Source organism: Salminus brasiliensis, chromosome 12 (genome assembly GCF_030463535.1).
Source record: "Salminus brasiliensis chromosome 12, fSalBra1.hap2, whole genome shotgun sequence".
Classification (NCBI taxonomy): domain Eukaryota; kingdom Metazoa; phylum Chordata; class Actinopteri; order Characiformes; family Bryconidae; genus Salminus; species Salminus brasiliensis.
This window is the reverse complement of record NC_132889.1, coordinates 39916209-39929972: the sequence shown is the minus strand read 5'-3', so window position 1 is coordinate 39929972 and position 13764 is coordinate 39916209. Positions and strand designations below refer to the sequence as shown.

General features: G+C 44.5%; 1 protein-coding gene across 1 annotated transcript in view; it reads left to right on the top strand.

The window, feature by feature from the left end:
- The first annotated feature begins 233 nt into the window (after positions 1 to 233).
- itga3a (integrin, alpha 3a) overlaps positions 234 to 13764 on the top strand; it is a 37661-nt gene continuing 24130 nt past the window's right edge. The window contains exon 1 of the mRNA XM_072693956.1: positions 234 to 481. Within this exon, the coding sequence (XP_072550057.1) occupies positions 258 to 481 (224 nt within the window). The 5' untranslated portion in view covers positions 234 to 257. The remainder of the gene's footprint in view (positions 482 to 13764) is intronic.

Sequence of the window (13764 nt, the reverse complement as noted above, 5' to 3'; positions counted from 1 at the left end):
GTGTGTGTGTGTGTGTAAGAGGTGAAGGTGCCCGTTTTGTCCTCTGTTTCTGATCTGTAAAATTTAATTTGGAGTCATTTACTAGCTTAACCACAGAGCGAGAGAGAGAGAAGGGAAAGAGGAGGAGCTGAAGGAGAGAGAAGGAAAGGGAGAGGGGAGGAGCCCTGAATGAAAGCGAGAGAGAGAGAGAGAGAGAGAGAGAGAGAGAGAGAGAGTCTGTCGGCGTCAGTGAGAGTGAGAGAGTGTAGACTGAGAGGATGAGGGCGATCAGGCTGAGCTCTTGGGGCGGTGCGGGCAGGTTCCCGGCGGCGGTGTGTGTGAGTGTGTGTGTGAGTGTGTGTGTGAGTGTGTGTGTTCTGCCACTAAGCTCCTGCTATAATGTGGACTCTCGCTTTGCTCTGCTCAAACACTCCCAAACCCCCGGCAGCCTGTTCGGCCTCTCTGTGGCTCTACACCAGCAGACCAACCCAACCAGATACCTGTGAGTACACCTCTCTCTCTCTCTCTCTCTAGTTCTGTAATCTGTGTTTGATTCTGACTGAACACTCTCTGCTGTGACCGTTCAGCTTCATCTGGAGATTAAATTCATGTGTTTCTGTATTTCTTGGCCCCAAGAACAGATCTGCTGCTCTGAGGTCAGTGAGTGGTCTGTATGGACTACATGTAGTGGGGGTCTGTGCTGGACAGTGAGTGGTCTGTATGGGCTACATGTAGTGGGGGTCTGTGCTGGGCAGTGAGTGGTCTGTATAGGCTACATGTAGTGGGGGTCTGTGCTGGGCAGTGAGTGGTCTGTATGGGCTACATGTAGTGGGGGGATGTGCTGGGCAGTGAGTGGTCTGTATGGGCTACATGTAGTGGGGGGATGTGCTGGGCAGTGAGTGGTCTGTATGGGCTATATGTAGTGGGGGTCTGTGCTGGGCAGTGAGTGGTCTGTATGGGCTACATGTAGTGGGGGGATGTGCTGGGCAGTGAGTGGTCTGTATGGGTTACATGTAGTGGGGGGATGTGCTGGGCAGTGAGTGGTCTGTATGGGCTACATGTAGTGGGGGTCTGTGCTGGGCAGTGAGTGGTCTGTATAGGCTACATGTAGTGGGGGTCTGTGCTGGGCTGTGCTGTGCTGTAGTCAGTTTGGGTCATGTTGGAGGAGCTGCTGGAGTCCTCTCCTAGATTCTGCTCTGAACCTCGTACAGAGAGTAAAGCACTGCTCCTAAGAGCTCACATATTTCACCCAGCCAGGATCAGCTTGATCACCAGTTCAGACTAAGACTTTCATAAGACTATCTGAACTGAACCAGCTTTAGTAACTGCCACTGCTCTCTCTCTCTCTCTCTCTCTCTCTGTCATACACACCTCCTCTTGCTGGGTGAGTGTGAGCTGAGGTGTGTGTGTGTGAGGTGTAGTGTTAATGATTACAGATTTTTTTTTAGTGTGTTTAAGGTGTGTCAGAGTAAATGATTAGTGAGGCTGAGCTCTGCTGGAGGAACTGAAGGTTTAACTTGCTGAAGTGTGGAAAACAGGCAAATGAGATTCTGTACTTAATAACCAACAAAAGGCACAAACATCCCATAATAATAACAAGTGGTCACTATGGTGCTGCTTTCCAATGCGCGTAGTTCTCGGGTGCTGCATTAGAATATTGATAGACACAAAACTAAAATCATGAAATCATGTTTATATAAACAAACACAGAAAGAACTAACACAAACAAATAAAAACAAAAACAAACAAATAAACACAAAACAAATAAACAAACACAGGAACAGATTTTTTTGTTTAAAGCTGATTCACATCAAACAGAAATGAATAAATGGGAGTGAAAACTAAACCAGAGAGCTGAACAAACAGCAATGTGTGTGTGTGTGTACATGAAGGACAAAACACATGTGAAGCTGTCCAGACACACACACACACACACACACACACACACACACACACACACACAGCAGAACTGTATGTGAGTGTGTCAGTAAGAACTGTATTAACCAACAGCTCTTTGTAGAAGAACTCAGTAAACAACACAGAGGATTCAAAGAGGATTCACTTCCCACATCACTCCTCAGATCACTCCTCAGATCACTCCTCTCACTCTGATTCATCCTTAAACTGATCCTTAGTCTGATCAGATTGAACAAGTGATTCTGATCTTTAGGAAATAATTCAGTGCATCATGAAATGTTAGGTTTAAGTTGTTGAACTGACTCCGTTGTTAAAATGGTTTTGTTAATTAGATCATCCAGTTGATTCAGATTTAGATAATTGATTCTGATCAGCTGACTGATTCAGGTGAGCTTATTGATTCAGATCCGGGTGAGTGATTCAGACTGTTCTCCAGCTGAGTGCAGATCCAGGCTTTGTTTTCCTTTGCTTTCTTGTTTTTTCGTCCCCCAAGGGCGTGTAAAGCTCTAGCTGAGAGCGGGCGAAACACAACAGGTTCCAACAGAGAGAGAGAGAGAGAGAGAGAGAGAGAGAGAGAGGTTTAATAAGATCTGCAGGATTTGAGATCAGACAGGTGAGGTGAATCAGACTGAAAGTGGTTTAATATCAGTGCAGGAGAACCCAGCGTTCCACACAATCCAGCTGTGATTAAAAAATGCAGGGTAGAATATTACTGTTATTATTACTGTTATTATTATTAATTATGTTATATAATATAAGATTAGACTCGGGTTGTTCTGTAGTCAGTCGTGTTCATGTCAGCATCTCCTGATCTGAGCTGGATTTCTATCTGACAGATGAGCTCAGCGAGAATTTCTGATCCACACAGCTGACAGACAGACAGTCAGACGGACAGACAGACGGACGGACGGACAGTCAGACAGACAGTCAGTCAGACAGACGGACAGACAGACAGACAGACGGACGGACAGTCAGACAGACAGACAGACGGACAGACAGTCTGACAGTCAGACGGACGGACGGACAGACGGACAGACGGACGGACAGACAGACAGACAGACAGTCAGTCAGACAGACAGACGGACAGACAGACGGTCAGACAGACGGACAGATAGATGATTCTGCAGAATGCAGAGATCATAAAACCTGTTTATTGTAAACAGATGTTTTCATAACCCCCCATATCAGAGCTGTGCTCACTGTGGTCAGCGTGGTCAGTGTGGTCAGTCAGTGCTAAGCTGTTTACAGCTGTTCGTTCTGCATTGTTTTAAGCTTAGAAAACCGTTCAGCTTCAACAGAGAAACACTCCTCCTCTATTCTCATCACTCCTCTTTACTCCTCATTAATCCTCAATCCTCATTCCTCCTCACTCCTCCTCATTCCTCCTCACTCCTCCTTAATCCTCATTCCTCCTCACTCCTCCTTAATCCTCATTCCTCCTCACTCCTCATTCCTCCTTACTCCTCCTTAATCCTCATTCCTCCTCATTCCTCCTCACTCCTCCTCATTCCTCCTCACTCCTCCTTAATCCTCATTCCTCCTCACTCCTCCTTAATCCTCATTCCTCCTCACTCCTCATTCCTCCTTACTCCTCCTTAATCCTCATTCCTCCTCATTCTTCCTCACTCCTCCTCATTCCTCCTCACTCCTCCTTAATCCTCATTCCTCCTCACTCCTCCTTAATCCTCATTCCTCCTCACTCCTCATTCCTCCTTACTCCTCCTTAATCCTCATTCCTCCTCATTCTTCCTCACTCCTCCTCATTCCTCCTCACTCCTCCTTAATCCTCATTCCTCCTCACTCCTCCTCATTCTTCCTCACTTCTCCTCATTCCTCCTCACTCCTCCTTAATCCTCATTCCTCCTTACTCCTCCTTAATCCTCATTCCTCCTCACTCCTCCTCATTCTTCCTCACTCCTCCTCATTCCTCCTCACTCCTCCTTAATCCTCATTCCTCCTCACTCCTCCTCATTCCTCCTCACTCCTCCTCATTCTTCCTCACTTCTCCTCATTCCTCCTCACTCCTCCTTAATCCTCATTCCTCCTCACTCCTCTTCACCCCTCCTCATTCCTTCTCACTCCTCCTTACTTCTCCTCACTCCTTCCTTATTCCTCCTTACTCCTCCTCACTTCTTATCACTCCTCATTCTTCCTTATTTCTCCTCACTCCTCATTCCTTCTCACTCCTCCTCATTCCTCTCACTTCTCGCACTCCTCCTCACTCCTCATTTCTCCTTACTCCTCCTCTATTCTCATCACTTCTCCTCACTCCTCATCTATTCTCGTCACCTCTCTTCAATCCTCCTTAACCCTCATTACTCACTCATTGTCACTCCTCTTGAATCCTCCTCATTCCTTCTCACTCCTCCTTACTTCTCCTGACTCCTCATTTCTCCTTACTCCTCCTCACCCCTCCTCATTCCTCCTCAATCCTCCTTACTTCTCCTCACTCCTTCCTTATTCCTTCTCACTCCTCCTTACTCCTCTTCACCCCTCCTCATTCCTTTTCACTTCTCCTCATTCCTCTCACGTTCCTCACTTCTTGTCACTCCTCCTCACTCCTAATTCCTCACTCCTCTTCACCCTTCCTCATTCCTCACTCCTCTTCACCCCTCCTCATTCTTTCTCACTCCTCCTTACTTCTCCTCACTCCTTCCTTTTTCCTCCTTACTCCTCCTCACTTCTTCTCACTCCTCATTCTTCCTTATTTCTTCTCACTCCTCATTCCTTCTCACTCCTCCTCATTCCTCTCACTTCTCACACTCCTCCTCACTCCTCATTTCTCCTTACTCTTCCTATATTCTCATCACTTCTCCTCACTCCTCATCTATTCTCGTCACTCCTCTTCAATCCTCCTTAACCCTCATTCCTCACTCATCCTCACTCCTCTTCACCCCTCCTCATTCATTCTCACTCCTCCTTACTTCTCCTCACTCCTTCCTTATTCCTCCTTACTCCTCCTCACTTCTTCTCACTCCTCATTCTTCCTTATTTCTTCTCACTCCTCATTCCTTCTCACTCCTCCTCATTCCTCTCACTTCTCACACTCCTCCTCACTCCTCATTTCTCCTTACTCCTCCTATATTCTCATCACTTCTCCTCACTCCTCATCTATTCTCGTCACTCCTCTTCAATCCTCCTTAACCCTCATTCCTCACTCATCCTCACTCCTCTTGAATCCTCCTCATTCCTTCTCACTCCTCCTCATTCCTCCTCCATCCTCCTTACTTCTCCTCACTCCTTCCTTATTCCTTCTCATTCCTCCTCACTTCTCGTTACTCCTCCTCATTCCTCCTCACTGCTCATTCTTTCTTATTTCTCCTCACTCCTCCTCATTCCTTCTCACTCCCCCTCATTCCTCTCTCTTCTCCTCACTCCTCCTCACTCCTCATTCTTCCTTATTTCTCCTCATTCCTCCTCATTCCTCTCACTTCTCCTCACTCCTCATTTAACCTTACTCCTCCTCGTTTCTCGTCACTCCTCCTCACTACTCATTCCTCCTCAGCACTCCTCTATTCTCGTCACTTCTCCTCATTCCTCCTCACTTCTCCTCTATTTTCGTCACTCCTCCTCACTCCACATTCCTCCTCACTCCTCCTCGTTTCCTGTCACTCCTCCTCACTCCTCATTCCTCCTTTATTCTCGTCACTTCTCCTCATTCCTCTTCACTCCTCCTCTATTCTCGTCACTCCTCCTCAATCCTCATTCCTCCTCACTCCTCCTTATTTCTCAGAGTGGTCATGTTGTTTGCGTTGGTGAGTAATTTGCTATGTTCTCCGGTTTCCTGCTGGCCGGTGATTCCTGGTGGCTAGGCTGTTAGAGACAAAAGGCTGGACTGCAGAGTCCCTGAGGGAGAGGCTGTAATGTCCTCTATCTGCTCTTCTGCTACTTTGTTCTTCATTCTACATAATCTTTAGAGCCGCTGCTGAAGTCAGTCAGGCAGCTAAAACAGACACCACAAACCCCAAAAACCATCTGTCAGACATCCTCTCAGGCTCTGAGACAGTGCTGTGCAGAGATGAGCGTGAGACTCTTGATCTTCTGAGAGAGAGAAGGGGAAGTGTGTGATGGTTTGCACGTTTCCACTTTGCACAGTTCAACAGCTCTGCTCTCCACGCAACTGCATTTTTATTGCTGGTCCCCCATTTTTGTCCTGATTGGTTGAACACTGGCGGTCCCCCATCTTTGTCCTGATTGGTTGAACACTGGCGGTCCCCCATCTTTGTGCTGATTGGCAGACTCTTGTCCTGCAGTCATGTTTTCTCTGCAAATCTGAACAAGCAATTTAACATGACAATAAGAAATGACCAATGCGGACATTTTCACCAGAAGATCAGACTGACAGAGCAGAACCACACCTGAAACCACAGTGAAAGAACAACAGCGGTGAGAAAATCGCAGTAGGAAGTTGTTGTAAAGGAAACCAGGTAAAGTCAGAGTTTCAGGTCTGTGAGAAAAATGCTTCTGTCTGACACTAACTCAGAGTAATGCTAACGCTAACTGGAACAGGGGAACAATCCTGGAACTCCCGACCCCCTCGCTTCTCCCCAGTCCAACACACCTGATCCACGTAATAAAGACCTGTGTATCAGAGCCAGGCGTACTGAATCTGAACTATTAGCCCCCCTGACCCCAAATGGACTGCTGTTGAATCAGAACCTCATGTCCCCACCATGTAAGACAAGCTCACCACTAACACTCAGTGATGTCGGATCAGTTCTGCTGGGCCATTCATCAGGAACCGTTCACACACTGTACAGAACATGTACTGAGGATGTGATGGTTTTGATTTGGAGTCAAATGACTCGAGTCACTGAGAGAGTTCCTTCAAACCCAGCAGGTGAACATTAAACCTCACTGAACCAAACTGCTTTCAGCCAGTAGAGAAATGCAGCCGTTTGGTCACAAATGGTGGCAAATCCAGGCAAATCCTAACCCTAACCCTGAATTTGCCACCTCTGTTAGTAACTGTACCTGTGTGTGTGTGTGTGTGTGTGTGTGTGTGTGTGTGTGTGTGTGTGTGTGAGTGCACTAAAGTGTGATCAGACAGGAAGTGACTCAGCTCGCCGTGGCTGAGCACACTTGACCTGACTGAACACGCCAACGTTCTGTATGAGTCCTGGAACGTGCTGGAGCTCAGTCTGCTGGAGGTTCTGGGGGTCTGAAGAAAAAACTACCTGCCACAGCTGGACTGCACTGAGCAGCTATTCAGCTTATTATTATTGACCTCATGAGTCTCAGGGGTCAGTCACTACCCATTTGCTGATAGCAGCAGACTAAACTTAATGATTATACCTCCATAAACTCAAAATGAATGTAATTGATCCCAGTGTTCATTTGACTGAAAGGAGTGAATGTCCACTTTATTAAACTAAATTAAAACTGTAGTTAAAAGGCTGACAACTCATAAACTCACAAAACGAAATCTGGAGAGTTTCAGTAAATTAGGATTTTACTTTCAGTGTTCGGCACAAATGTCAAATAAATGTAAAACAAATCCATTAATGGATGAAAAAAATAGATTTAAAATGCATGTTATGCTAGAGTTTTTTTTTAGTTTAGTAACTTTCGTACATGAAGTTACTTAAGTTTTTAATGTAAGTGGACGCTTCTGGGCTTTGAGAAAACAGTTTCTCTTCAAGGATTTAACTGAACGTGTTGGGATTGACTAGGGTGAGTGTTTGACTTTAGATTGGCAGATTGGAAATGATATATATTTGAATTGAAGTTCAGTGGATGCTATTTTGTAGTGCTGCTATTTATTTACAGAAAAAGATGATTCTGCTGTTAATCATTTTTAAATATGATATATGAAATATATTGATCTGTCTTTAGTTCAGCTTTAAATTAATACAGTTCAGGGTTTGGCTGTTGGATTCAATCGTCTAACTAAAGGCATTCCTAGTGGTCTTTTATTTGGACTGCTCCTTTTTAGATGACTCAGTAGCATCTGAACATTTAGTAGATCAAGAGACTTTTACATTTAGTACATTTACAGCATTTAGCAGACGCTCTTCTCCAGAGCGACTTACAAGGTCACTCGTAAGGCCAATGTAGTGTTAGGAGTCTTGCCCAAGGACTCTTATTGGTGTAGCGCAGCACAGTCACCCCGACTGGGAATCGAACCCCATTCTCCCACATGGTGTGGTAGACCCAGTGGCAGGTAGTGGTGTTATCTGTTGAGCCACACCAACCACCAGACTCTTACTGAAGAGAACTTTTACTGAAGACTTCTACTGAATCAAGCTGTTCATTTGGAGAGTCCGAGTTCAGATCTGTAGATGTTCTCCTGAAAGATCACTGATCAGCTAACAGCTCTAATACCGACCATCTCAACATCAACGTTATTTTGCCAGATTGAAGGTGTGTGTGTGTGTGTGTGTGTGTGTGTGTGTGTGTGTGTGTGTATAACACGGCTAAATGTGTGTGCTGCTCTGTAATCTGAGGATTTTGGTAAAGTGTGAACTTGCCTGAGCACAACCTGCCCCTATCTGCCTAAGTCTCCACTCCCTCCAGCGCTCTGCTCTAATCAGCATTTCTGTGTGGAAGACCTGCAGCTCTGTTTGCTGAAGGGGCAGGAACTCACCCTTTGTTGTTTGTTGTACTCTGACTGTAATACACACACACACACACACACACACACACACACACACACACTGTCATTGTAAAACACACTGGCACAGGAGTGATTGCCCTCTCACTCTCAGGCTGGTGTGAATTGTGTAGATGGTTTGCAGAGTAATAGAGAGTACACTTTTCTATGATAGCCTAACTGAAAACTAAAAGGCTTCTCCAAGGGTTCCATGTTGACCACACATATTGATCCCCACCAGGCTCAGTGATGGAAGGGTTAAACATGGACACCATTTGGGTTGTACAGTGCACATAGGGCCTAGATGGGACCCATGTGAGATTAAGGTTGGCTGTAACGATGGGGTCCATTTAGGAAGCCCTAAACTGGGTCCCAGTAACAATACATGTAACTTGGAGGTTGGAGGGTTTTTGAACGCTGCCATAGAAGAGCCACTTTATGTTTCATAAAGAACCATGTTTGTTAAGGAGATTGTGAGTCTGAAGAACGGTCATTACAAGGGAACAAACATGGTTACTTAGGGAACCAACAGTGGCTCTTCTGTGGCAGCTCTTTTTTTTTAAGGACTGGTTGAATCTTTTGGTTCATTGCCAGCTAACTATTATGGTAGCTAGTATCTCACCAAAAGTGCGACAGTAGTGCAAATGTTTTTCTTACGATGAGCGGTCGAGTGGTCATGCGTGTTCATCAGGTCGTTTTTCTCTGTTACAACACGCTAATGTTAACTTCAGCAGCTGTAGCTAGAGAACTACACTTTTCACAATGGCACAGTTACATTTCAGGCGGTATATCAGTGCGTAACCCAGGGAAACTTCAGCTTCTGAAACAACGTTAGAATTCCGTATCTGTTCATCATTGGATCTGCACTTATCACTGAAGCTAGTCTCTGAAACCAGTGCAGGAGTGGCATCAGCTGGGCCTGATCTTTCAATTCTCAGTGTTTCATGTTCTGCCACCTAATCTGATCTATTGATAAGCTGCACTGCTGCAGCAAAGGGCGGAGTTTTACCACTTCACAAATTTCCACTTCTAGCTGCGAGTTCTGCAGAAAAAAAGGTTGCCTTTTTAGCTTTATTGTCAACTAAAATAAGGATTACCAATTTGGTAATGTGCTGTTGTATTCATGGGGTCACTGTGGTGGCTCCAGAATCCAGGACTGTTTCAGCAAGAAATAGTTGGTCACAAAATTTGCCCGCTGCCTCATACATGCGCTCTTCCTCCAAAAAGCCCAGAATCCGTTGAGTTGTGCTTCAGTATCATTGGAAATGTCGCAAATACGCCTCGTAATTGTGTCGTTTGACAGGGGGATTGTTTTCAACTTCGCATTGCTTGTCTCATCGAGCATAATCGTCATGTCAACAGCAGCCCCACACACGATAGCTCAGCTAACTGTATACACGACTCTGTCTGATTCCACGTGTGCTTTGCTATTCACCGACGCAGCTTTTACCTTTCACTTGCTGCTGACGGTATTCTGCGTTGGAAAAAAATTATGAGCTTATCAACAAAGGTTGGGTGTGAGGTCTCCAAGTGTCTGCGCGATTAGTTAGGCCTCATGCAGTCTGCAGTTGTCTAAGACACAGAACACACATGGGTCGCTCCTCATCACCCACCCCAGCTACGGTGAATCCAAAAGCGAGATATGCTTCATCATACTTTCTTTTTGGTTGGCTTTTTGTTTGATTTGGCCCATCTGTCCTCTCTTTCTCTGTTGGCATGGAATCGCCAACTTCTGTGGTCCTTGTACCAAATTTGTCAATTTAGTAACCTTACACATTTATATGGTTCATTTTGAACATCCGGGGCTTATGCCCGCTGCCCTCTCACCCCTTTTATTGGCAAAACAGGCAGGCATTAAAAAGGCAGTACGGAGACCACGATACTCTGTCTAAGTACTCTCGGAAGAGGTGGGTCTTCAGTCTGGGTTTGCAGACAGCGAACGATCTTAAACCGAGCCTTATTTGAAACTCAAAGGTGCTGATCGGCTTTTGATCATCGCCATCAAGTACGGAGGCGCTGGTCCATTCATGGCTTTGTAGGCCAGCGTCAGAGGTTTGAATCTGATGCGGGTGGCAGCTACAGGAAGTCTTACAATCTGCCTTTCAAACAGCTCCTTTATTCCGGTTTAAAAAAACACAATCATTCCTGTTCAGATGCAGAACATCATCAATGTTTCAGACCAGCATAACTTCTTTCTGTAAAACCAACAGCCAATCAAATCGCTCCTTCTGAGTGTATTGTTGATCAGATTGAGAAGCAAAGTCGAATGTACTTCACCTTGTGATTGGTGGAGTCAGTGCTTTTATCTGACTGAGTGTGAGGAATGCTGATCAAGGTGTGTTCTGAACATCATATGACTCAGCTGTGTTTAGGCTTGTACGGCTTATTCAGCCTGAAGTGATTCAGATTTTGCTTCTGATTCAGTGATTCAGCTCAGTGAATCTCTCTCATTGGTTCAGATCAGATCAGATTAGTGTGAAGCTTTATTTTCAGGAACAGAGAGAACTCTCGCAGCTCACTTTTGGGATCAGAAGATAATTTATTAAAGGCCTGTTTTGATTGATTTATTCATTCTGTATTTAGTTTTATTCTTTAGCACCTTTATCAGAACATAATTCCAAAACACGTTCCTGACTGTTGTAAACCTCCCATAGGTCTAGAGCTCTTTGGACCACTGTACTGTGCAGATGAGTAAGCGACAGGGTGCCTCAGGCTCCAGAATGTGACTGCACCATTTAAGGTGGAACTGCCCCACCCTGTTGCTCTCTCTCTCTCTTTCTCTCTCTCTCTCTCTGACTTTGACCTCCGTCTGCGTTCTTATCAGCTGTAGCTCATCACCATGTGCGTCGCGTATTGACCAGACCACACACAGAAGAACAAATCAGCATGAAGGAGAGAAGAGAAGAGTGGAGAAGGTGAAGAACACTGAAGGAGAGAGAGAGAGAGAGAGAGAGAGAGAGAGAGAGGGGGGAGACTCGCTCGTTCCTCCTGTTATAAAAGCCTGTGATACTGATCTATATTCAGGTCAGATCTGTGTGAGGCCTCCTCTACACTGACCTCCCTAAATGATGTCATTGTGTCCCACAGAACATCAGAAGCTTCTGAGAGACAGTTCTAATGTATGCAGAAGATAAAAGACATTGTAGCTTCAGAACTACTGAAGGTACAGGCGTGGAATTTTCTGAGATTCTTCTTTGATGTATTACATTACAAAGTAGATGATACTGAGATCCATGCTTATCAATCTGGACATCTGAGCAGTTCTCATTTCATATTTAATCTACACCATATGGCCAAAAGTATTAATACATAGTGGCTGTCTTTACTGTCCAGAGAAGAAGACTTTCTACTAGATTTTGGAGGAGCATTGCTGTGAGGATTTTATCCCAACTCTCCCAACTCATCCCAAAAGTACTGGATACACAGCCTGAGCAGCTTAATGATGCCTGACTCGGGGGCGGGGTCATTTCTTCTGCTGAACAGGAACCAACATGATCCTACAGTGAAGGAAACAGGCCTGAATCATGAGCAGCTGTACGCTCCGCTAACTGTGGCTAATCTGAGGCGCAGGGCTGAACAGTCATGGCTCTATGGGGGAGGGACTTATTTGGAGCTTCTATGGAGAAACATTCACCCCTATTTAACCCTCACTGCTGGTGTGTGTGTGTGTGTGTGTGTACTGCACAGTCTCGTTTATAGTAAATGTAGTAAACATTGTATATCAGTGCTCAGAAGCTGTGGTCAGTGTCTGTAGTAATGTTTGTAATAAAGTCTGAGGTAAAGTCTACAGTCTGCAGTAAAGTCTGAGGTAAAGTCTATATAGTCTGCAGTAAAGTCTGAGTTAAAATCTATAGTCTGTAGTAAAGTCTGAGGTAAAGTCTATATAGTCTGTAGTAAAGTCTGAGGTAAAGTCTACAGTCTGCAGTAAAGTCTGAGGTAAAGTCTACAGTCTGTAGTAAAGTCTGAGGTAAAATCTATAGTCTGCAGTAAAGTCTGAGGTAAAGTCTACAGTCTGCAGTAAAGTCTGAGGTAAAGTCTACAGTCTGCAGTAAAGTCTGAGTTAAAATCTATAGTCTGCAGTAAAGTCTGAGGTAAAGTCTACAGTCTGCAGTAAAGTCTGAGTTAAAATCTATAGTCTGTAGTAAAGTCTGAGTTAAAGTCTACAGTCTGCAGTAAAGTCTGGGGTAAAATATACAGTCTGCAGGAAAGTCTGAGGTAAAGTCTACAGTCTGCAGTAAAGTCTGAGTTAAAATCTATAGTCTGTAGTAAAGTCTGAGTTAAAGTCTACAGTCTGCAGTAAAGTCTGAGTTAAAATCTATAGTCTGTAGTAAAGTCTGAGGTAAAGTCTACAGTCTGCAGTAAAGTCTGGGGTAAAATCTACAGTCTGCAGTAAAGTCTGAGTTAAAATTTATAGTCTGCAGTAAAGTCTACAGTCTGCAGTAAAGTCTGTGGTAAAATCTATAGTCTGTAGTAAAGTCTGAGGTAAAGTCTACAGTCTGCAGTAAAGTCTGAGGTAAAGTCCACAGTCTGCAGTAAAGTCTGAGGTAAAGTCTACAGTCTGCAGTAAAGTCTGAGGTAAAGTCCACAGTCTGCAGTAAAGTCTGAGGTAAAGTCTACAGTCTGCAGTAAAGTCTGAGGTAAAATCTACAGTCTGCAGTAAAGTCTGAGGTAAAATCTATAGTCTGTAGTAAAGTCTCAGGTAAAGTCTATAGTCTGCAGTAAAGTCTGAGTTAAAATCTATAGTCTGTAGTACAGTCTGAAGTAAAGTCTATAGTCTGTAGTAAAGTCTCAGGTAAAATCTATAGTCTGCAGTAAAGTCTGAGGTAAAATCTATAGTCTGCAGTAAAGTCTGAGGTAAAGTCTATTGTCTGCAGTAAAGTCTGAGTTAAAATCTATAATATGCAGTAAAGTCTGAGGTAAAGTCTATTGTCTGCAGTAAAGTCTGAGTTAAAATCTATAATATGCAGTAAAGTCTGAGGTAAAGTCTACAGTCTGCAGTAAAGTCTGTAGTAAAGTCTGAGGTAAAGTCTATAGTCTGCAGTAAAGTCTGAGGTAAAGTCTACAGTCAGCAGTAAAGTCTGAGGTAAAGTCTACAGTCTGCAGTAAAGTCTGAGGTAAAGTCTACAGTCAGCAGTAAAGTCTATAGTCTGCAGTAAAGTCTGAGGTAAAGTCTACAGTCAGCAGTAAAGTCTGAGGTAAAGTCTACAGTCTGCAGTAAAGTCTGAGGTAAAATCTATAGTCTGCAGTAAAGTCTGAGGTAAAATCTATAGTCTGCA